We start from the raw sequence: 23,928 nt of genomic DNA on the forward strand, positions 1-23,928 counted from the left end.
GAAAAAGATATGATTAGTTCTAATCCTATTCTTTGAAAAGTGGTGTCCATGTTAAGACATTGGTTCAGAACAAACAAAATATTCTAGTCCCCAATATTAGATCCCTGTTGAAGTGACTCATGGGATTATATTACGTAGTTAGTTCTACTTTTTACCAAATCATAGTCTCCCCAACCCACCGAATGATATTAGACCAGTTATTTGCCCTCTTCAAAATGGTATTTCTTCCTTATAAAAAACGCAAGGAGTCAAGACTCAGTGTGTTCAAATGACCTGCCAGTATCACAGGGCCAGGAAGTGGAAGAGTCAAGTTTAAACCCTGGTCTGTTTGAGATTCCAGCTCACGCTCCCTCCTCATTATCCCCCACCGCCTCCTGGCCACTGAGCCTCAATCTCACTGACTATAATGGGGACTAAGCCTAGGGACAGAAAAAATCAGCTACTAGAAAGGGTAAGAGACAGCTCTTTAAATCTTGCAGCTGGTGTACCCTTTGGGCATTAATAATGGAACTAACATGAGAAATAAATATATAGATCCCTCCAGAGCACATTTTAATACCCAGTTTCTGAAAAGAGCGGGGCTTTCTACAGCTACCTGATACACTGCTTAAGTCATCAGATTCGGCTGATGTCCATACATTGGCATTCTGAGCCAGCAGCCTGAGCTACTAAAAAAAAATGTGCTGGGGACACAAAGAAAAATATTTGTGTTTTTATAACAAAACACGTTTGAGGTCTAATAGCTGGTTTGAAAAAGGGAAATCGTCATCCAAATGCATACACCGTATGGATAAAACTCAGAGCAGGGAATCAAGGAAACCAAGTCAGGTGGTTCCAAGTCACAGAAAATTGCTTTCTAGATTTCTGTTCTTCCAATGCATTAAATGAGTTTACCCACTTGGAGGCAATCATCTTCACCTTAAGTTGTGGCTGTTTCCTCTCTGTAAGAGCTGTGGAATGCAAATACTTACCTCTGCAATCAGGTCTCCATTTTCCGCATGGACCTGAGCAACTGCTCCAATTTCCTTGCACTGAGAGAAGGCCGTGTACAGCTCCACATCCTTCAGCATGTACAGATCTTTGTAGGCCATAAACATCTTGAAAGAGTTCACACCTTTATCTCGGGTCAGGATTTTCATTTCTTCTTTAACCTAAAAGCGAAGAACCGCCACACCAAAATGTCACTCTTTAAGGATAATTTCAGTATTCTCCAAAAGGTTGCATTCAGAAAGGAATCAAGTAAAATAAGGACATCAGTTTAGTTCCAGAAAAATGCAATTAAGGTCTTGATTTTTTTCCCACAGGTTAGACCCCATTTCATCTGATGAATTGTTACTGCTAGGATACTTTTACATCATGAAGAGTTAATAGTTTTCTCCAAAGTACTTCATTTCTATACTTAGATATAAAATTCTCAGCATCTGTCTCCTGATGTGAAGAAATTATTCTAGGAAATGAAAACAAATTCATTTGGCAGCAACAGAAGCAATCACGTCTCTAGAAGGAATCCAAGCTAAAGTGAGGTAAAGGTTTGGGCTCAAATCTGAAACCCACAGGATGAGTTCTTAGATGTTGGAAGTAGAAGATGTAGCTTGACCCAGTGGCATCTCCTAGTAGGTGAGAGACTGCGGACCAGTGGAAATCCTCAAGAGGCTTCAGGGTTGCCAACTAAAATGTTCTGGTCACCAAATCCAATGTGTGTGTGCGTGACAGGGGGAGAGTCCCCATACCACCAAAGGATTCTCCAGGCACCAGCTGTGTATCCTACAATTCAACTCATTTCTGACACCATCTATCCGGATACAGCTTCAGTTTCCACAGGCTAAGGGTTCAGTCCTATCAGACTACACTCCGCACCCCAATGCCCACCACCTCCCCTCTGCCCTTTCAGATGCCAGTTGCAAAACCAGGTAATGACCTGTGCTTCTGACTGAATGCTACAGATTGGAGGTCCCAATGACCCTCTCCTCGGGTTTGATTAATTTGCTGGGGTGGCTCACAGAACTCAGAGACATATTTTACTCACTGGATTACCGGTTTACTATAAAAGGATATAACTAAGGATACAGATGAACATCCAGATGGAAGAGATGCATAGGGCAAGGTATGTGGGAAAGGCATGGAGTTTCCCTGCTCTCTCCTCGCCCGCCACCTTCCCCAAATCTCCACCCACTTGGAAGCTTTCTTAACCCAATCCTTTCTGGGTTTTGTGGAGGATTCATTACACAGGCATGATTGATTAAGTTATTGGCCATTGGTGACTGACTCAACCTCTAGCCCCTCTTCACTCCCTCGAGGTTGGGGGTGGGACTGAATGTTCCAATCCTCTAATCATATGGTTGGTTCTATCCTTAGGTGGGATCCAAAAGTCACCTCATTAACATAACAAAAGATACTTTTGTTGCTCTCATCACTTAGGGAATTCCAAGGGTTTTAGGAGCTCTGTGCCAGAAATGTGGACGAAAACCAAACATATATTGCTTATTATAGATTGAAATATCATGCCAATGGTAAAGGACAAGTTAAGATCAAAACTAGCTCAGTAATTGCTCTTGTGGGTCTAATTCTAGTCTCATTAAAGACTAAAAACTTCAAAGGAAAACTCAGAAGATTTGACCATATAAGATTGTTTGAACTTCTGTAAGTTCAAATGAACACACACACACAAATAAAACATATACAAAAATATAACACAAAATTATATAACAACAACAGCAACTATATATATAGAGAGAGATAGATAGATAGATAGCAGCGGTTAAGTGTGCCTGTTCCATTTTGGCAGCCCAGGGTTCGCTGGTTTAGATCCCGGGTGCGGACATGGCATGACTTGGCAAGCCATGCTGTGGTAGGCATCCCATATATAAAGTAGAGGAAGATGGGCATGGATGTTAGCTCAGGGCCAGTCTTCCTCAGCAAAAAGAGGAGGATTAGTGGCAAATGTTAGCTGAGGACTAATCTTCCTCAAAAAAAGAAAATAAAGATTATTGCTCTTAGTTGATAAAAGCTCCTTCAACTTGATAAGAAGACACTAACATTCCAGGTGAAGAATCTTACCAACAATTCAAACAATAAATGCAAATGACTAATAAATATGAAAAAATGTTAACCTTCCTACAGATCAAAAAGTGCAAAGTGAAACAATGCAATTTTTTTGTACTGAATCAGCAAAAGTTAAAAATGACAATATTACATGTTAAGTTACTTCCATCACTGCTATTCCCTTACTATCACTGGCGTGTTACATATTTACTTGTTGATGGCCTGCCCCACCACTAGGATTTCAGCCCCATAAGAGTAGGGGCTTTGTCTGGTTTGTCCACTGCTATGTGCCAGAACTGTGCCTGGTGCACAGTGGCCACATAATGACTATTTGCTGAATGAACGAATGAATATATAGAGAAAAAGGAATGAAAAAAACACCAAAATATTGATAGTGGCCATTGTGGAAATGATGGAATGAGCTCTAAGATATGTTAAGTGACAACAGCAAGGGCAGAACTTGATATGGTAATTTTTTTTTTTTTTTTGCTTTTCTATAATTTCAAGTTTTCTATCATGGATATATTATTTTTATAGTCCAAAAAAAATGCTTTAAACATTGTTAACATATTCATACAATGGGCTTCCCAAAGGGGATTATGATCTGCATTGTTCAAATGAAATGCCTATTACTCTCTGCATAGAAGAGCCTTTCTGAAGGTGACCTCATGAATCATCCCTGTCACCCTCATTACACTACTCTCAGGCACAGTAGCTTAAGCCTTGCCACTCCAAAGTGTGGTACCTGAACCAGCAGCATCAGTATCACCTGGGAGCTTGCCAGAAATGCAGAGTCTCAGGCCCTGGCCCAGACCTACAGTTATGGGTTGACTTGTGTCCCCCTTTAAATTCATATGTTGAAGTCCTAACCCCCACTACCAAAAGCGACCTTTATTTAGAAATGGGGCATTGCAGAGGTAATTAAGATGAGGGCATTAGGGTAGGCCATAATCCAATATGATTGGTGTTGACAACAAAGAGAAATTTGGACACAAAATGCACACAGGGAGAACGTCATGTGAAGATGGAGGCAGAGATTGAGGTGATGTTTCTATAAGCCAAGGAGCACCAAAGACTGCCAGCAAACCACCAGAAGCTGGTGAGAGGCATGGAACAGATTCTTCCCCACGGCCCTCAGAAGGAACCAGCCTGCCGAAATTTGATCTTGGACTTCTAGCCTCCAGAACTGCGAGACAATAAATTTCTGTTTTAAGCCTCGCAGTTTATGGTTCTTTGTTACAGCAGCCCCAGCAAAATAATACAATTACTGAACATAATCTATATTTTAACACTATTCACCAGGTGACTATTTGCACATTAAAGTGTGAGAAACACTGGTAAGGGAAAACAGCATCACCTTTGCTCTATCTTATAAAATAAGACAGGGAGGAAAAAGGGAAGGCAGGAAGGGAGGGAGAGAAGGATGGAAGGAGGCAGGAAGATGCTAAAAGCACAAAAGAGATCAGACACACCACTTAGAATGGCATTTTGGAGAAAAATTAACTTTAGCTGTGGACTATAAACCTTGCTGTTGTTTGCTGAACTCTCTGTTAAAGATCAATTATTTGTTTTATATTAACTTGGTGTGTAAAGCCCAATTTTTAGGTGGAAGTGAGGGCGTAAGTTGCATGGTAACTTCAAATAAAGTCACTCTTGTGAACTTTTTCTGGTAAAAAGATTTCTGAATTAAGCTCAATGTGGAAAGACATGTTGATTTAAATCACAAGTAAAAATTTCTTCCAGAGTACACATGCACATTTTTATGGGGAGAAGTGAACATATATTTTAACATCTCTCGAAACTGTCTTTTCTATCTGAATCATGTTATCATTTCTGCCATGGCCTAAGTACTTAGTGGACATGGAAGGTTATTGGTTAAGCTCTCTTGTGAAATGATCTGACCAGATGTTGACATCAGCAGAGCAGTGTAGGAAGAGCACCAGGTTAAGATACAGCAGGAGAAGATCTTGAAATTGTTCCCAGTGTTTCCCTTCCTTGGTTTCTCTCCAGGTAGGAAACATTTCTAACGGAAGTTCTAATCTGAAGAAAAATACTATTTAAAAGAGTCTGGAGTTGTTGAAGTTGAGAAAAAGGGCCATCAGTACTTTTTAAAATTACATTTAAAGTATTTACAATTCATGAACTAAATATTAGGAACGGCTACTGTGAATGAATATAAAGGATTTCTCCTATTATCTTTATACGATCCTTTTTTAATTTTAGTGTTTAAAATTGATAATACTTCACAAGAGTCAAAGTTCAAAAGGTACAAAAGAAAATGCAATGGAATTTCTTCCCTTCAATTCTGACTTCCAGTCATCCAGGAAGCAACCGACATCACCAGCTTCTTGTGTTTTGACATCACCAGTTTCTTGATCTCATGTAGAGCAAGGACTAGGGGACTAATGGAGAAATTGGACCCCGAGGCGCTTCACCTGGTCACTCCACCACGTCACCGCCACGTGAAGGCTGTAGTCGCAGCAGACTTTGGGATCAGCCCAGCTTCGCCAGGTCTCGAAGGCCTCGAGGAGGGAGCCGCCTTTCTGAGGAATGGCAAAATCAATGATCATCGTGGTGCCTCCTGCCAGGGCAGCCTGGAATCACAAGAGGGTTTCAACAGGTCAGCCATCATTTTTCTGGTTAAGCCATTTACCTCCTCGAACAATACGCATTTGCAAGCACTTGGGCAAACTCCATGGGTCCGGGAAATTGCACAAAGATGCTGCCTGTTTAAAAGACCCAGAGGGACGTGAATAGACTTTCCATAAATTAAAGTTTGAAGTACTGAAACTGCTGGAATTGCTTCTGTAAAAAGAATGGCATGTCTGATGAAACAAAAATGGCTTTGACCCAAAGAAAACAGTGAGGACTCGAAGGAAAAGCCAAAATGGAAAAACGGAGAAGAGTAAAAAATTTTTCTTATTAAAGAAACTGTATTCATGGTTGTAAAATCCCATTTCATTAGAATCAGTCTTGCTGAAGTGTTCCTCAACTACCCTGTGATTGACACATAGTCCTGGGAGAGACATGACTCCCACCTCGCCTTCATTCCCCACAACCGACTGGTGACCCGTTAATCTTTCCTTTATCCCCGTCTGTGCCCCCTGCTCCATCCCGACTGCTCTGGTCTTAGTTCAGACTCTTCTGACCTCTCAGCTTGATCTTCATGTCTCCAGTTTTGCTCCCACTCCCTCCAATACACACCCCGCATTACAACTAGAGAGATATTCCAAAGCACAAATGTGACGCCTTGATGCCAAAGCTTAAAACCGAGTGCTTCTCACTGCCTCTGGAAGGAAGCGTAACTTTCACCAGGTGACCTACGAGTCCCTGCGCGCTCTGCCTCAGCTCTTACATCCTCCTTGGCACAGTCGGTTACGTTACATTACGGCTAATTTAAAAATTACATCCCTGAATCAAGTGTCTTTGACTAATTATTGAAATCGATTTTATTTAAACTAAGATAACAAGGTGGTTAACGTGCTTTTAACTGTTGTATTCAAACAATGTAGGTGAAGGAGACAAACGCGGGCAGGAAGGTGCGGCGCGCAGTGGTCCACGGCACCCACCCCAGAGGCTCGCTGGCTCCAGGCACGAACTCAGATTCAGCATTTAGCAGCTGTGGTACTCTGAGCAATTTCTTTCTTTCTCTTTTTTTTAACAGGTGAATTTTCAGTTTTCCTGAGCACAGAAATAAAAGAGTGCTTTTATTTTTTTCCCCCAGCTTTATTGAGGTATAATTGACTTATAGTGTGAGTTTAAGGCGTACAACGTGTTGATCTGGTACACTTCTATATTGCAAAATGATTACCACTGTAGCATTAGTTAACACCTCCACCACCTCACATAATTACCATTTCTTTTTTATGGTGAGAACATTTAAGATCTACTCTCTTAGCAACTTTCAAGTATACAATACAGTATTGTTAACTATACTCGCCATGCCTTACGTTAGATCCCCAGAACTTATTCATCTTCCAACTGGAAGTCTGTACCTTTTGACCAAGGTGGCCCCATTTCCCCAACCCCCAGCCCCTGGCAACCACCATTCTACTCTTTGTTTCTCTGAGTTGGGCCTTTTTAGGTTTCACATATAAGTGACATCATACAGTATTTATCTTTCTCTATCTGGCTTATTTCACTTAGCACAATGTCCTCAAGTTCCATCCGTGTTGTCACAAAAGGCAGGATTTCCTTCTTTCTCATGGCTGAATAGTATTCCATTATAAATATGCACATTTTCTTTACCCATTCATCTGTCCGTGGATACTCAGGTTGTTTCCATGATGTCTGGGCTATTGTGAATAATCCTGCAATGAACATGGTAGGGAAGATAGAAATTTCTTAATCTCTGTGTGCCTTTGATTCCTTATCTGTAAAATGAGGCCAATAATTGTACCTAAACCACAGAATTGTTGGGAGGATGAAATTGAGGTGACGCATATAAAGCACTTCATACAGTGTTTGACTCATGGTAAGTGCTTTACAAGCTTCAGCTCATAAGGTGCCATGAGCCATTGCACCACTGTTTTAGAGTTAGGCATTTTCCCACTTTCGTCCATTGTTTCATCTCACCACCAGAAACACGGTCATGTCACAACACAGAAAGGTGTGGCACCAGCCTCTCTCCCAGGTCCCTCCAACTGCACCCCATCTTTCTCCCCGCACAGCCCCTCAGACACCCTGAGTGCTCTCATGTCCCACGTGTACACCAGCTCTGTTCTACCTCCTGTTTCTTGCTTATTTCAAAAGATTTTTATTTTTCCTTAAGTCACTTGACCCCATTCCAATTCTTTTTGCTCTCAAAAATCTCACTTTCTGTACAGGATCCTGTCCTTTGTCTCTACCTTTAGATAACATTGCTTTATTCATGGCAAAACAATACAGATTTGCATTTCTTAGGGGATTCCTATTGGTGTAATGACAATACTAGAGCAAATTCCTCAGGCGCGGTACTTTTATTTGAACGCACTTTAATCTTCCCACTTTCTTCCTTCCTAAAGTTTCTTCCCAAGTCCACAGACATCCCTGGAGGACGAAGGGCATTTTTCTAATTGAAAGTCCTGTTAAAGTGTTAGAAGAAAGTGCTTTTTTAGTGTCTACTGAACTAGAAAATCAAGCATAAAGAACTATTCTTTCCATTCTTTGCATATTAAAAGTGTAAAACATGCAGGCTGTGGGGAAACTAGACACACTGCTGGTGGAAATATAAATAAAACGGTGCAGCCACTTTGGAAAACAGTTTGGCAGCTCCTCAGAAAGTTAAATGTAGAGTTACCATATGACCCAGCAGCTCCACTCCCAGGTAGAGGAGAAATTAAAACATGTCCACACAAAAACCTGTACAAAAATATTTGGAGCAGCGTTGTTCGTAATAGCCAACAAGTCGTTTGAAATAAATTTCCATCAAACAACTTGCCCAAAGTCTCACAGTGACAAAGGCAGGACTGGGACCAGGTCACTGGGCTTCAGAGCCGGTGCTTTTAGGAACAGCCAACAGCACCAGGAAAGCTCATAGGAGGAAGGGGCCCGTGAGGGAGAGCCAGCAGCTCAGCAGAAAGTGGTAAAGGGCAGAATGAAGATGACAGGGGACGGTGCAAAGCGATGGTTCCCAGAGGAGGAAGGCAGGGCAAGTGGCTGGTTGGCTGCAGGGGCGATGGGAATCCTCCATGAGCTGATTTTGACGAAGAAGGTGGCAGATGAGGGGACAAAGGAGCAGAGTAGGTCTGGTGTTTAGAGGGAGCGTGAGCTCAGTGTGGAACATCCTGAGTGGGAGGCGCTTGGGCACATGTCCACGCTGTGTATTTGCAGACAGAAAGACAGGCAGACCCGATGCTGAAGAGCAATCGAGGACAGGAGAACGATGTGGCAGTCCCCTTGGAGAGGATGCCAGAGGGGTCCTGAGGTTGGTGGAAATGACCAGGGAGAGAGAAGTGAGACATGAGAACATGAGCCATAGTAACATGTTCCAGAACATACCAACACTTAGCATGAAAACAAAACGGTACTGAGCCAAAATGAAACATTTACGGTGGCTGTTTCTGGATAGCACGATTGTACACTGTTTTAATTTTCCTCTCAAATTTTATTTTCAATATTTGCTAAATTTTCTATAACAAAGTCTAACTTTTATAAGAAGAAAAAAACATTTTACATATATATGATACAAACACATGCATATGCTGATCAATTACCTACACAGACTTTTGGTGGCCTTCTTACTAGACTGAAGAATGGGATGGCAAAAGGGTCATCTTCTAAAATGACAGCAGATTGCAATTCCTGGGTCACAATTTGAAAGCTCCGGAATAAGGATTTATCACAAACGCTCCACCTCCCTAATTCAGCAGGAACAGGAAAGGGAGAGGCGGGAGCAGCCACTTTTCTTTCTTTCTTCTTGTTCTGTTTCTCCTCCCCACTCTTCCTCCCTCTCCACACTCTCAAGATGGGAACAAATTTAGAGAAACTGTAGTCAATGGGAGAGGACAGCCTGGGCCAGGGTGGGCAACTGGATGAAAAATGGAATCTGCCTTTTTCTAAACCACTGGGGCATTAGCCACTTGCTGCAGGGATCCCGGCTGCCACCCCAGGCCCCAGAGAACGGCCACTGGCTGCCAGGCACCGTCTGCACCCCAGCCTGCTCTGAATCTCTTTCTTTGCCCTGCCTCTTCTGGTCTTCCTAGTTACCCAGGGCCCTTTTGCTCCCTGAAGTTACCTCAAATCCCCAAATATTATTTCAAGATCTGAAATGTTCCCTTCTTTCCACTGGATCCAGGGAGCGTGTGCCAGAGCTGCAGATCTGTGATCCCAACTAGAGTGGACCCCCCAAGGTGTGAAGGAGACCTGCTCCTCCCGGGAGGTATTCGCTTCTTGAAAGAGGAGCTTGTTCAAATGCCCAGTCCTGGATTAAGCATCCTATACACATTAGCTCATTTAATTAAGCCTTGCTACAGACCTGAGAGGCAGGAATTTCTTTTCTTATTTTATAGTTGAGAATACTGAGGCTCAGAGATGTCAAATGACTCTCCAAGATCACACAGCTGGTAAATTCTCATTGGTAACAAGGAGGAAGATATATACTTTGAGTAGGAGGTCTCACATTCAGCCTACTCTGGCCCACATTCTCAGGCAGGCCATTCTTCCTTATTCATCTTCCATTTAATATGATCTCCAGCTTGATTTCCAGCCTGTTGCCCCAGGTCATCAGTGAATCATTACTTGAAGCAATGCATAGGTTGGTAAAATGAAGCAAGCATTTAGGAAACCAAAAGCCATACAAAACACAACAAACACCATCAAACTCTGAATTGTAAATTCATGAATGAAATGCAGTTTTATTAAGCTCCCTTGACATTCATCCTTGTGACAATTGCTATTGAAATAATATGCCCCTAAAAGAGTTAACAAGGAAGGCCCCTATAATAGTGTTTCTTCACCTCCACACACCTATTACCCATGGGATAATCAACTGTATCCAGCAAACCAACTGATGAGAACATCACATGCCTAACCCACCTTAGACATTTTCAGTATTCATTTAATTGCTTTTAACGACAGATGCTTCTAGATTCGCTTTACGAAATGTTCATCAGGATTTACCTAACATTTGAAGAATGAAGGGAGGTTAGGGATGGGAGGGAGAACCAGTAAAAGGTGAAAATTTCTTTCATATTTCTATACGAAATCTAATCGTTTCCTTTGTTTTTACTGCTGACGGACTTCGCTCCACTTTTATTTGTCAGTTAGACAAACAAAATGCATTTACCTTTTCTAATCTTGGCTCATAAATCAATTCTTTCAGCTCCTAATTACTTTGGCTGTTCTCCCTTGAAAACCATTCAATTTATCTAAAAGCCTCTTTTGGGGGCAGGAGAGCATGCGCTGTCTCAGGTGCAAATGTGATAGAACACAAATTGAGATTAAACTCTCACCAACAGTGGGGTCATAATATTACACAACACGTGATTTTATTTAAGAGTTTACCAGATTGTAAATCATTATTGAAAGCATCCCAAGCATTTTCTTCCTTTTTATGGAGTCACTGAATTTTCATTTCTAAGCTCATCCTGGAACAAGTGACTTTGTTTCACTAAAATCAATCACAGGACCTGCTCAACCGAAGTAAAACAAAAAGAAATCCAACAGCACATTTGACCTTAGGGAGAGAAACACTTGGCTGAATTTTTGGCTTTCTCGTAGTCACTAAGACTTATGAAAACAAACTTCATGATTCCAGTCTATGTTCCAACTCCAGAAGCACATTCATTTTGTAAAGATGTCCTCCACACTGCCTCTCCACGCTTGTCACCTTGCCTCCCCCACTTTGGATTAGTAATCACACCATTATCCATCCAACTGTGCAAACCACAGACTCAAGAGTCACCCTTGACATCTATTTCTCTTCTTCCCTACATCCTTAAATCCGGTCCATCAGCAATATTCTCCCACCGGCGCCCCAAGGCGACCTCCTAGATACTCCATGAGTCTCTTCACTTCCTGCATCCATGCCTCCACCGCTCAGTGTCACCTTCATCTTCTGACTGGAGTAGAGCAGTAGCCTCTTTCTTGTCACCTCGTTCCTATCCAAGCTAGGCTCTTTCAATCTTTCACTGACTTCCCTTTGCTCTTAGGATGAAGAAAAAACAATTATTACACAGCCTATAAAGCCTTGCATGATCTGAACTTTAGCAACCTCCCCAGCTTTCTATTGAGTCGTCTCCCTCCCTACTCACTCACCTCACTCTAGTGACACTGTGTGGCCCTCTCTTTGGAGAGCTCTGAGTTTCTCCACCTCGGAAAGACAGGTCACCCATGCTCTTCCCTTCCCACCCTCTCCTCTGCCTAGATTCTTAACTCTGGCTGCACAACAGCATCATCTGGGGAACCTTTATCCCACCCTCCAGAGATTCTGATTTAACTGATGTAGTTTCATCTCTGTATGTTCTGTGCCTGTTATAGTGCCTGGTACATAAATATTCTTTAAACGTTTAAGGAGAAAGGAAGAGAGAGACCAATAAATTTCTCCTAGAAGTTATGAGACAGAATAATTATGATGGCCCACTTTTCCAATAGCAAAATGGGAAAGTTGTGCAAGTCGCATGTTAATGTGAGATTTCATTTCTCAAAAATATTGCTAGCCCTGGCCATGTAGCTTCATAGATCCTTCTATGAAAATGTTAATACGCAGTGTAGACTCTGAGTGCATCGGAAAGCTGAATGCTCAGTTTCATCCTGAGCCCATTACCTAATCAGTGTTAACACATTTAACAAAACAGAATCAGTCTATTTCTATATCTATGCCTCAAATAATCTCTTGTTTTAAAAAAAGATAACATTTTGCTTTATTTTAAGCTAATTTTTAAGGTCTTTGCTTTCATGGGTGAACAGACCCTCAGGGCTCAGGAGCTAAGGACTATCACTATAATATGCAATTTCTTTATTAGATGCAAAGAAACATCCTGAAAATTCCCTCAACTTGTTACTTGGCATAGGAAAAGCAGAGCAGAAAGCGAGGCTGAAGAGTAAATGACAGGCAGTTGCCAAACCTCACTTATCAGCCAAACAGCCTGCTTGGACATCCAGCTTGGTGATGCAAGCCATGGTGACTGGTGACTGCAAAGGGGAAAATGCCAGGCTTCCAGCGTCCACTAAAGAACAGTCACAATTCGTCAAGGTGAAGTCTGTAAGTTCAAAAGTCCACCTTACATAACTTAGTGTTAAAGCAAAGATAAATGAGCGACCCACATGCCTCTAGTTTGTCTGCCATTGAAAACAAAGACCACAGTTTGTGTCACTATAATGCCAAACACAATGCCTGGCACTTAGGGGGTTTCCAAGAAATATTTGTGGACTGAATTAATGAAACCTAACCATCAACTTGAAAAATCCTTAGCTTAGGGTTATTCCATATTAGACAGCAGTGACAGGGTCTAGAATATGCCACTGTGACAGAGAAATCATTTTGAGCTGAAGGCACTTGAGAATAGGCTTTTTTGTCTGAACTTCTTTCCCTGCCCAAAAGCAGAGCCTCCCTGAAGAATTCCGTTGTCATAAATCCCCTTCCAGGAAGATGACTCTAATCACCCGAGACTAGAAGTCTGCAGCACACCTAAATAGACCTTGTCATCAACCTCTCATACCTCTTATCTTTTCTCCTAAGGATCCGTTTGCCTTTTCTCATAAGTGCCCTTTCTACTCCCTCTCCTGTTAAGAAGTCATTTGTTTTTCCATAAGTGTCCTTCTCCTCCCCTTCCTCTGTTAAGGTGGTTACACAAGCCCCAAATTCTAAGCACCTCCTTGAGTCACATTTTTCTGTGAACTTGCATGAATGCATGTGAATTTAAAAAATCTATCTTTTCTTTTGTTAATTTGTCTTTCATCAGTTTAATTTGCAGGCCCTCAGAACTAAACCTAAGAGGTTAAAGGAAAAGTTCTTCTTCTTTGACAGCATCATTAAGGAAACCTGGATTTCCAGACTACTGTCAGACACTGAAAACACTCAATTTAGACAAATGAGGGAGAAAACAAGTAGTGGGAGTGAAAAGCATTGAGAATTCAAGTATGAAAACTGAAAGAAGGCAAGTCCTAGATTCGGTAAAGTATGGTGAAAGGATTCTTAACACATAACACCTTCAGTAGGGCCAAAACCTATTTAACATCAAGTGGTTTCAAATCGATCTTTGAGATGGTTTTTCCTTCCTCTGATTAGTGCAAAGACTGACTTTGTAATCACTAAATAGCCACTGAAGGAAATCACAGAATTATAAACTGTTAGAGTTGAACACACAAGCTATTAACACAACAAGAGCATTCAAAGCTCAGCCTCAGTAGCAATTAGAGAAATGCTCATTTAAAAACATTACGTTCTATGTTTTTCCTGTTAAATTGGCATACTTTGTTTTTTCAAGTCAACATCCAAAATTAGCTAGGAGGCAGTGAAATGGGAAGTATAATGCATTGCTGGTGGAAGCTTAAATTGAAGAGCAATCTGGATGTAGGCATTCAACTCCTGTACGATGGATCTAACACTCATTGGCCCAGGCATTTCCCTCTGAGGGGGGATTTCTAAGTCAATCATCAAGAATCTGGAATGGTTGATTTATGCCACAATATTGTCGTACATGCGAAAAAAACCAAAAGCAGAAACCAAAAAACAAAACTGGAAACCACCAAAATGTCCAACAGAGAGAAGATGAGAGTGGAGCTGTTAACAGTTTGGGAAACAGAGGATGAAAAATGGGTCGTGCACTTGGAAGGAAAGATAAATTTGGCTTGGAACACGCTGAGTTTGAGGCGCTTCTGGAACATCCAGGTTACGATGTCCCCAGATAGACAGAAATGGAAGCCTGATGCCTAAGAGATTCCAGGACCAGAGAGAAAGAATCTGCGCCTCTGCCTTGGAGAGGATAATGGGGCCACAGAAACCACCTTCTCCAACCATAGTTAAGGTCATGGGGAAACGTCTCATGAGCAAGGCTCATGAAAGAGTGTGCACAACTTGGTAGAAGGAACAAACGTTTTTACATCACACCCCCTCCCCCCTCCGCCGCAAAAAAAGAAAAATCTGAAAGGATAGGAAGCAAAATGTTAAAATTATAGGTGATTTAAATATTATTTTTCGTTATGCTTTTCTGTATTTTCCTTTTTTAAAAAAAGCAGTTTCTTCATTTAACTAATATATATTGAGTGACTATAAACGCCCCAGCATTGTCCTGGAAGATGAATATATATTGCTTTCACTACTTTTTAAAATATTTTTTAACTGAAATTATTCTAACCATCACGTTATTTCACACATAAGGAAATGCTGATGACCCAGAGAGAGGAAGTGACTTGCCCAAGGTCACACAGCCGGTGCACACGATGTCTGAGGCCCAGCCGGGGACTCTGGCAAGCACCCGAAAGAGGGATTTGGTTTGCAATCAAGTTTTCTGAAGCACAGCTCTTCCACAAGGCGAGGAAGCTCTACAAATACAACTGTAAATGTGTGCTTAATCATACATCTTCCACCGCCTGATGATAAGTAATCACCTTGATGGCATCTTCCCAGAAAGTTCCAGAGCAAAGTATGAATTTCCTGTCTTGATAATTTTGAGGACTTTTTGTCCTTTACCAAAAAAAGTGTTCTGCCTGTTTTCCCAATTTAAAAAAAAAAAAAAGATCCTTCTGCCAGCTACAGATGCTGCCAAGTTTTTAATGTGAGTCCACTCACTCCAAGCTGCATATATGTCTGAACATAAATATATATATATTTGAAAACTGGCCCAGCTCTTATAATTCATTCTCTTATCACAGGATATAGGAAAAGCCAAGTCATAATTCCTCCAAGTTTATCTAATTCACAATATCCATTTGAATAAAGAAATCCCTTTGTCTTTCCGCACAGATATTGAATTATTGGAAGACCACTCTACCACTAGCAGAGACCAACAGAATGAAATATGATTTCCTTACAGCAGAACATTATTTCCATTAGTTACATCAGGTAGAAAGCTTTTACCTGTAATTAAGTAAATCAATTATAGGCTTTAAACCAACCTCTGACATGAATTAGATTTACGAAATATGTAACCTTTGGTTGACCTATATTTCATTTTTGAAAGTGGGTTCCATCACAATCTAATGATCAATACAGCAAATAGAATACCACAAAGTGTATCCTTTCTATTTGTCAGATATTATAAATGCTCAGCCTGGTGGATGCAGAAAGCAAACAGCTATTGGTCTAATTTGGGGGGCCCATCTCCTGAAAATATAATACATCACTCTACTTTATGGTACCCATTTCTGGACCCTTAGAGACGATGCGGCTACAAATGCATGTACAAATGCCTCACAAACCTCGTCCCTGTGATGTGTATTTATTTTGATGACCTTCACTGCCTCCAGTATTGGGAAGGTATTTCTTCAGGATGACTCTGTCTTTGAGAAGGGACATCTACATTAGCATGCAACTTATACAGCTTTTTCATCCATCGCTTGCCACTCTGACAAATCTAAGCATTAGACATTTTTTCAATAGTCATTTCAGAAAGGTAAGAGCTCTAGCGATGGCGGGCAGTACTGAATTTGGAGAGCCACTCCGTCACTGAGCAGGTGTGTGACCTTAGGCAAGTGACTCACATTTCAGTTTCCTCAACTGCAGAAAGTGGGTAACGGCACCTGGGAGCGTTGGAAGACAACGCGCAGCTTAGTGCTGGGCCTGGTACACAGCAGGTGCTTGATAAAATAAATGTTACTTAACAGTATTAACAAGGTGTTTTTCAAGTGTAATGTATGATACGACCAGCATTTACAAAAGATTCTTTGTCCTTATTTCCCCAAACCAGAAACTCCGCCAACATTGCCTTGGGAATTATTGTGAAGACTCTAGAAAAGAGGCCAAAATAACTCCACAATGCCCTCCTTTCAGAACTCAGGCCAATACTCTCATGCTCACGTTTCTCTCTACACCCGTGAGCTTCCCTTTTAGGGAGCCTCATCTGTCTCTCGGGTGGGAACTGTTGTCTCCTGGGATCCAACCCACCAATTTTGGAATAACTTTTGCAACTTTGCCCCTTTCTGAATACTATTTAATGTTCAACCTGAATTTAATATTTGCTAAATCTTTGACCTTAATATCTCTGACCACGCACGTTGTTTTCTGCTTAAGATGCTAAGCTCATGAAGAACATGTTTTTGTTTTTTGTTTATTTTTTAGTCAGTTTTGTGTGTGTGTGTGTGGGAGATTAGCCCTGAGCTAACATCTGTGCCCATCTTCCTCTATTTTATATGTGGGACCGCTGCCAAAGCACGGCTTGAAGAGCGTACACAAAGTACGGGTGTGCAGGTCCGCACCCGGGATCTGAACTGGTGAACCCCAGGCCTCTGAAGCCAAGTGTGTGAACTTAACTGCTGTGCCATGGGTGGCCCCCAAAACATGTTTTTGTTAATGTTTTTACTAGCTTTGCGTATAAAAATGCCTTGAGAATCAGCTGGCTGATAAGTCCTTTCAGATGTGGACAACAGACAATAGTCTGTTGCTACAAAGACCTGCCTTCTCAGTATAGAACTGTGAATCTCTCCATGCTAGGAATCGCAGAATGGCCAAGGAACAGACAGAAACCAAGAACCACCTCCCAGGGCCTTGGGGCACACACAGATAATCTTGAGAAAGGGAGGGAATGTCCCTCCCCAACAGCGTTCTAACCCCTCTTGTTGATTCTTCTGGAACCCTGATGAGAGAAGGGAAATGATGCCAGTGGGCTGACAACTTAATGGACAGAAATAGCAGCTCCCCATCTGGAAATGGGGGGTGTCAGTGGAATGCTCTCCCATTAACTTTGTTAATGATGAGTCTGTGATAACAGAAAGTGTGTGTACTCTAACTGAAAACAGCAGGCCACAAAATTTTATATATATAGGTAGACACACACTCTCATACACACATGCATGATACACTCTCAATTATGTAAATAAAGCAGATTAAAAAGCATAAGGGCAACACAGCAAAACATTGGCTGTCACTGAGTAGGACATTATGGGTAATATTTCTCCTTTCTACTTTCCTATCATTTTTTCCCAATTTTCTATAATCATGTAACATTTTGATATCTGAAAATGTTGTTTAAGATGTAAAAATAAGTTCGTTAAAATTAAGCAAATTTGACCCTTTAGCAAAAGGGAAAAATGAATATTCGATTTTCAAAACAAATAATGATGTGTCCTACGAAACACCTTGACCATTGCCCTGATGATAAAGGTTGGTAATTAGTAACTAGGGGAAGCTTTCCAAATGTTGATATGAGAAACCGGTCCCAGAGCCTTCTCTCTGAGTCAAATCGTTCTTTTTTTCTGTTAAATATTCTGGTCAGTCATAGAGGATGGGGAACATTGGAGGCGGGAGGTGAAGGGAGAGTAAAAATCGGTTTAAAAAAATGTTGGAAATTCAGTAGGGTAAACGATACATCGTCAAAACTGCTTTGAAAGCCTGCACAGTCTATACCCGGACTAAATAGCCCCATTTGTTTCCCTTCCGGAAAAAACCTCAGGCACATTCCTGAGAGCTTGGGCCTTACGGATGTCAACGCTTCCCGCTTCCCCTTCGGAAGGAGCCATTTCTCTCACCACCGCCCCAAATGCAAGCCTCAAGGAGGGCGTGTGGGTTTGGCTTCAGCCGAAGTGCTGAGAGGGCAGTTGTAATTTTATGTCGCTGTAAGGCTGCCCAGGTCGTCTCCATCTCGTTCTCAGGAGCCTTGGAGAAACATTTAAGCTTCTTTTCAGCGACCTGAGCCTCTAGGCCTCTGTATCCAGAGAAACCCAAGCGTCTCGCACCTGGGGATCCGTGATCTGATCCTCCTACCGCGTCGAGTACTCAAGCAGGAAGAATCAAGATCTGTCTTTGATGTTCCTGGGCAAGCAGTTCCGAGACTCCACCGGGTCACCTTGGTGGAGTATGAATGCTGGGAGACCATTTCTGGAATATTTCTCTTGGAAAGCCTTATGAGGGCTGCATTTTTTCTCGTGGAGGGTGGAGGCAAAGATTGTGGACCTGGTGGCTGGAAGCCCACTTCTCACCACCACACACTGCTAACTTGGAGTCAAGGCAGTATCTACAAGCCGGACGGATTTTTCATTTGGTGTCGGCTGGGGATGGAGGATGGGGAGAAATGGCTGGGAGTGCCGACTTAACCAAAAACATTCTGTAGATACTCTGGAAGACGTGTGGACTTCCAAGAACACCAATGAAAATGAGGGGTTGGGTGTAGGGAAATAGTAAGGGAATAGATTGCCTTAAACTTGTCAAATGACCCAAGGGAGGAGTAGAGGGCGTCTGGCTTAGTGAAAGCCGGGCTGATGCCACTGAGAAGGGACCCTAGATGAAGGGGCCCAGAGTGGGGAATCTTAATCCCAGCTCTCCACCCGCTCGATCGCCGCGGCTCGCTCCTGCCCGCTCAGTGGCTCCGCGCTGCGCAGGAGCGAGGTGGCTCGGCTTCGGACCTGCCCGAGGGCCCCGCGGGCATACCGGCGTGGAGGGCGCATGGAGTGGGTACCTTGGTGCCCGTGTGGAAGTCGTCGCTGGACCGGGAGCCCATGAAGGGGAACTGCAGGTGCGTGTGAGTGTCAATGCCCCCGGGCAGGACGAGCTTGCCGGCGGCGTCGAGGACCCGCAGCCCGGCCGGCGCGCCCCCGGGCGGCAGCAGGTCGCGGCCGAGCGCCCGCACCACGCCGTCCTCCAGCAGCACGTCCGCCACCTGCGAGAAGTCGTCGTTGACCACGCGACCCCCGCGGATCAGGAGCCGCGACGGCGCCGCCATGGCGAGGGGCGCACGGACTGCTGGCGGCGCGCGGAGCTGGCTCTCCTGCACGGTCCCCAGGACAGTCCCCAAGCTCCGGCTCCGGCCACAAACGACGGGCAAGTGCGGAGCCCAAGTGTCCCCGCCGGGGTAGGGAACTGGCCTGGAATGCCGGCTCCACCCCCGGGAGGGATGGGCTGGCACCACAAGGCCCGGAGAGAACAGGAGACCAGCACGGTTGAGAGCTCGAATGTTCTGTCGCCCTGAATCCAAGGGTACCTCCAGGTCTCTGAGTCACTGGAAGGGAAAGATCTTGGAGTTTTAAAAGTGACAGATGTTTGTTTTCCTTTATAAGAAAAGGCGCTTTGGGGAAGGAAACCCACTTAATCCCTTCTCTTGATGAGGAGTGTGTCTGTCCCAAAAGACAGAGAGAAGGAGAGGGAGGGAAGGGGGCCGGGGAGAGACAGAGGCTGAAAAACCACCTCCAGCAGCAGCAGCGGCAATGAGAATACCCACCCCAGAAAGACGCACTTGATCTGGATTTCCTTTAAATGTTCTTTGACTATATGAGGAGCAAATCATCACACAGTTCTAGTAACTGGCAGACACAGAGAGTGAAAGTTCAGAGTGAAATGTTTAATCTGTTTGAAAGTAAAACAATTTGGTATCAACTGTTCTCCAGGTTTTAATGATATAATACATACCAGCAAGTTTTTCTTGGAAAATAGCAAGTTATCCTAGATCTAAGGAGCTAGATTTTTGCTTCCAGCTTTTCCATAAAACTGGCTTAGAGGCCTCCAGGTTAAATCTTTTATCCTCTTGGTTCCTCAGTTTTCTCATGTATAAAGACAATACTTCTTCCCTTCTAGATTTGCTTTGAGAAGCAAATATGTGAGGGATGTGAATGCACTTTAATAAATTGGGAAGCACCCTACACATTTATCTAACAAATACCAGCTTTGTAAGGACTGACCTTAGAGGGGAATTAGATAGAGGAGTAAGCGATAAAGATAACATTCTTGCCCTCAAGGCACTAAGAGCCAATGGTGACCCACATACATATGTCATTATTTAACAGAACATATAAAACAGAAAATTCTTCCTTTGAGAGAGGAGAATAAGAGTTTAGAGGAAAGGCAGAGTTTTTTTCTGCCGTGAAGAAAATTAGATATGAAAGATTCACAAAGAGATGTTGGAACCAGGCTACAGAGGACATGAACATGTGGAGATGAGAGGTGGGAGGAGGGGTGACGTTCCAGGTTGAGGGAACAGGGTGGGTAAGGCACAGAGGAGGTGGTGGCCAGTTGAGTCTGAACTCCATGTGGTTAAGCTGGGGGGATAGAGCTAGACAACGGTGGAACCCCCGTTCCTCACAGGGAGGAGGAGGAAGAGGCGACAGAGGAGGAGCAGTCAGAAAGAGGGGAGACCCGAGAGCACTGTGTGAGGGAGGGCAGGGATGTGGGATTCCAGAAGGGCACCAAGATGGAATGCCGTGGAAAGGTTGGAGAGTATGGTGGACCTCTGCTGTCCTAGCATCTGTTCTCATCCTTGTTCTGGTAACAGTCCCTAGAATCTCTTTGGCGGGAAATCCTCCACGTGTGTTCTCAGAACACTTGCCTTTGTGGAACTGATGGAACCCCTGGCCCTGGGACTGACCTGCTCACCTAGGCTCTGCCGGTCATGGCAGGAAGTCCTCACAGCCACACTGGTGGATTTAGGGAGGGGCACCTGTCCCAAGCTGACTAATTGTGCTCAGTGAGAGCAGAGCCCAAGACTCTTGTCAGGTTGAGCAGACAAGGAGCTTGTGCTTTGCTTCCGGGAGGGTATAAACAAGAGGCTCTGGGAGGCGTCTCGAGAACACAGGGAAACAGTCCTTGTGTGAACAGGGCCAACGCAGAGAACAGGAGGGAGAGATGGAGAGAAACTGGATAATAACCACACTGGTGGAGCCTGGAAACAGCCGTGCCTTGAGGCCCCTCTCCTAGATTTCCCACTGTTTGCTGGAGCTGCTTTACTTTGGCTCTGTTGTCATTGTCAACTGTTAACTGACAGAGCCTGAGAAGATGCCTTCGAGTTTGGAGACTAGGTAGTCACGTGTGACCTCAGGATGGCATTTTCAGTAGTGGAATGCAAGGTAGTATTATTGCCAAATTTCCTCAAACCTTAGATTACACAAACCACAAAATGACTAAAAATTAGAAAGCCTCAATAATTTTAAGTTCGGAAGATTTGGCTGTCGAGCCAGGAATAAGAAACCCAAGAAGGTTATGCAATTATTGTCAAAAGACCATTGTGTAAAGGTGAAAGGAGCAATTAAGAATACAGTGAAACTCCTGCACGCTCTATGAGCACGTCCCCGGGAAAATAAGATTGGACGCCAGGGCGGTTGTGACATCCTGTCTGAAACCGTCCAGATGAACGATTTCAAAGCTTTCTTTATCTTAGACACCTTATATCATGAAACGCATGAAACACAGCACAACACAGACTTTCCACGTTTAATTAACTGAACATTTTATCAGGAAAAGGGGTTTGGAGAATGCCACTGAAGCAGGAAGTGGCTCATTGAGATTTACTGGCTCAAGAGAAGAGAGCAGCGGGTAAGTTTAAGGAGAAATGCCAGCTTGCACAAGGGGTCTTCTCTTGTTCCGGCCATCTTTGTCCCACATCAGCTTGCAGGGCCGGTAGCTGAGCCTGGCCACACCTGCTCAGAGGGGAGACGGGAAGCGTGTCCTCAGAACACCCTCACCTCTCTTTTCTTTGCCCTACTCGGCCACCCCCTCACCCAGACACGCGGGCCCTCAGTGGGCAGGAAATGAATATGATGGAGACACGATAACGTTGGCACTAGGAGGAAGGCGGGAAGCAGGACTTTGCTGTTCTGTGTTCTTCTTGCTGGAGACAGAATCAGTTTGAGTAACACACCAAAGTGTGTCTGAGAACACATTACTCCTCGGAGGACTAATTTTAAAGGAGGATTACAGAGATTGTTAATGCTTGACCTACAGTAATACACCAATTGCTTTGAAGTGGAGGTGAGAGCAATGCGGCAGGAAGGTCTTCCCAGCCGTGACTGATGGCCTGAAAGGACGCAAGGGGGAGGAGCAAACGGTGGCTTTCTTCACTGAGCAGCTCAGGTGTTTTGGGAGATAAACCCACCAGGCTCAGTGGTATTTAAGTCCGCAGCAATCCTGGAGTCACTAAGCTTGTGTTTTCTGTTCTCCTAACCCATCCCCACCCCTACTCTAGGCCCCAATGGCCATGAGGGGGTTTCAGGCCATTATTCCCACCTGGTGGAAAATCTTGTCTGGGGGCAGAGGGAAGGGATGGTGAAGCTGTGTGAGCAAGACCGAGCAAGAGGAGGACGGGCCAGAGCTGGGTTCTGTGGGAAGCACCATCCCCTGACCCACACTGGGAGTGAAGCCCTTGGCAGGGTAATGAGGTTATACCTGAATCAGTGAGAGAAGACAGGGATAGACAGCATGGAAGGGTGGAAAGAAAAGGAAATCAAATGAGGAACTGGGATCAGAATCCAATCTCGGCTCTGGCGCCAGCTCCTGTGTGAGCTTGGGCAAGCCGCTGACGCTCAGGGCCTCCACCTGCTGAACTGAGAAACGAGGAGCTAGGCTGACAAGAGCTTGTAAGATGCACCCTTTGCGCTTTTACAGTTTTGTGATTTTATGAACAGGGAGAAGAAGCCCATCCAGAGAGTGCCTGGCATAGTCCTAGAGTTAAACCCTTCACCGGTCAAGATAAGTGAATTGGAGACCAAGTAGGACTTGCCTTCTGGATTCAGGACTATTTTATTTCTTCTCCCTCTGCTGAGGCAGAGGGGACGGCTTGGAAAGGGCGCCACGTACAGAGTGGAAAACCTGCGGTCGTCGGGGATGCTGCTTGGCGGGACTGGTCTGGAAGTCCTTGTGCTGATGAGCAGGAACAACATTTTTCTCACGTTTCTCGGTAACATTTTCTCAATAACATACGTGACGGGCAGCAGTGGTCCCCTGAGTGCAGGGCCAGATTGAGAGCTGGCCACCGCACGGTTCCCGAGGTCATCCTTCGCTGAAGTCCCAGACCTGCGCGGAGGGGGAAATGGTTCCCTGAATAACAACCCCAGCTAAGATTTACTGAGCACTCGCATCAAGTCACAGCACTGGGGCAAATTCTTGACATGCATTGTTTTACCCCACCCTCACAATAACTCTTTGGCTCAGTACTTTTTTTTCCCTTTAACAGATGAGCCTTTGAGGTCAAATGATTTTCCCAAGGTCACATAGCAGTAAATGTTGGAGGTGAGTCTTTCATCTCAGAACCTGTAATTTACCCATTATGTGAGTCCACACTCTAAAGCCAGCTTCAAATTCTGGCCGCACTTGGGGCTCAGGTTATGTCAATGGATAGACGATGATTCCCAGAATGAAATTCTACATCCCTGTCATGTACTTTGGACCTCTAGTGCTTCTGACATGCTGCTTCATATAGTCGTCTAAGTATTGTGGAGCCATCCTATATTTTTGCTCAGATAACTAATTTCATGAGTGTTTAAAAAAAATTATAAAGTAGGGCCGGGCCGGTGGCACAGTGGTTACGTGCACACCTTCCCCTTCAGAGG

The 23,928-nt window shown here is 43.8% G+C and overlaps 1 protein-coding gene across 1 annotated transcript in view; it reads right to left on the reverse strand.

Annotated features, from left to right (window-relative positions):
* DPYS (dihydropyrimidinase) overlaps nucleotides 1-19,570 on the reverse strand; it is a 76,394-nt gene extending 56,824 nt beyond the window's left edge. Inside the window, exons 1-3 of the mRNA XM_014868658.3 lie at nucleotides 19,074-19,570; nucleotides 5,478-5,636; nucleotides 972-1,151 (exon numbers count right to left, since the gene is read on the reverse strand). Coding sequence (XP_014724144.1) covers nucleotides 972-1,151; nucleotides 5,478-5,636; nucleotides 19,074-19,337 — 603 coding nt within the window. The 5' untranslated portion in view covers nucleotides 19,338-19,570. The remainder of the gene's footprint in view (nucleotides 1-971; nucleotides 1,152-5,477; nucleotides 5,637-19,073) is intronic.
* Nucleotides 19,571-23,928: the final 4,358 nt, after the last annotated feature.

This window comes from Equus asinus, chromosome 12 (assembly GCF_041296235.1).
Source record: "Equus asinus isolate D_3611 breed Donkey chromosome 12, EquAss-T2T_v2, whole genome shotgun sequence".
Taxonomy (NCBI): domain Eukaryota; kingdom Metazoa; phylum Chordata; class Mammalia; order Perissodactyla; family Equidae; genus Equus; species Equus asinus.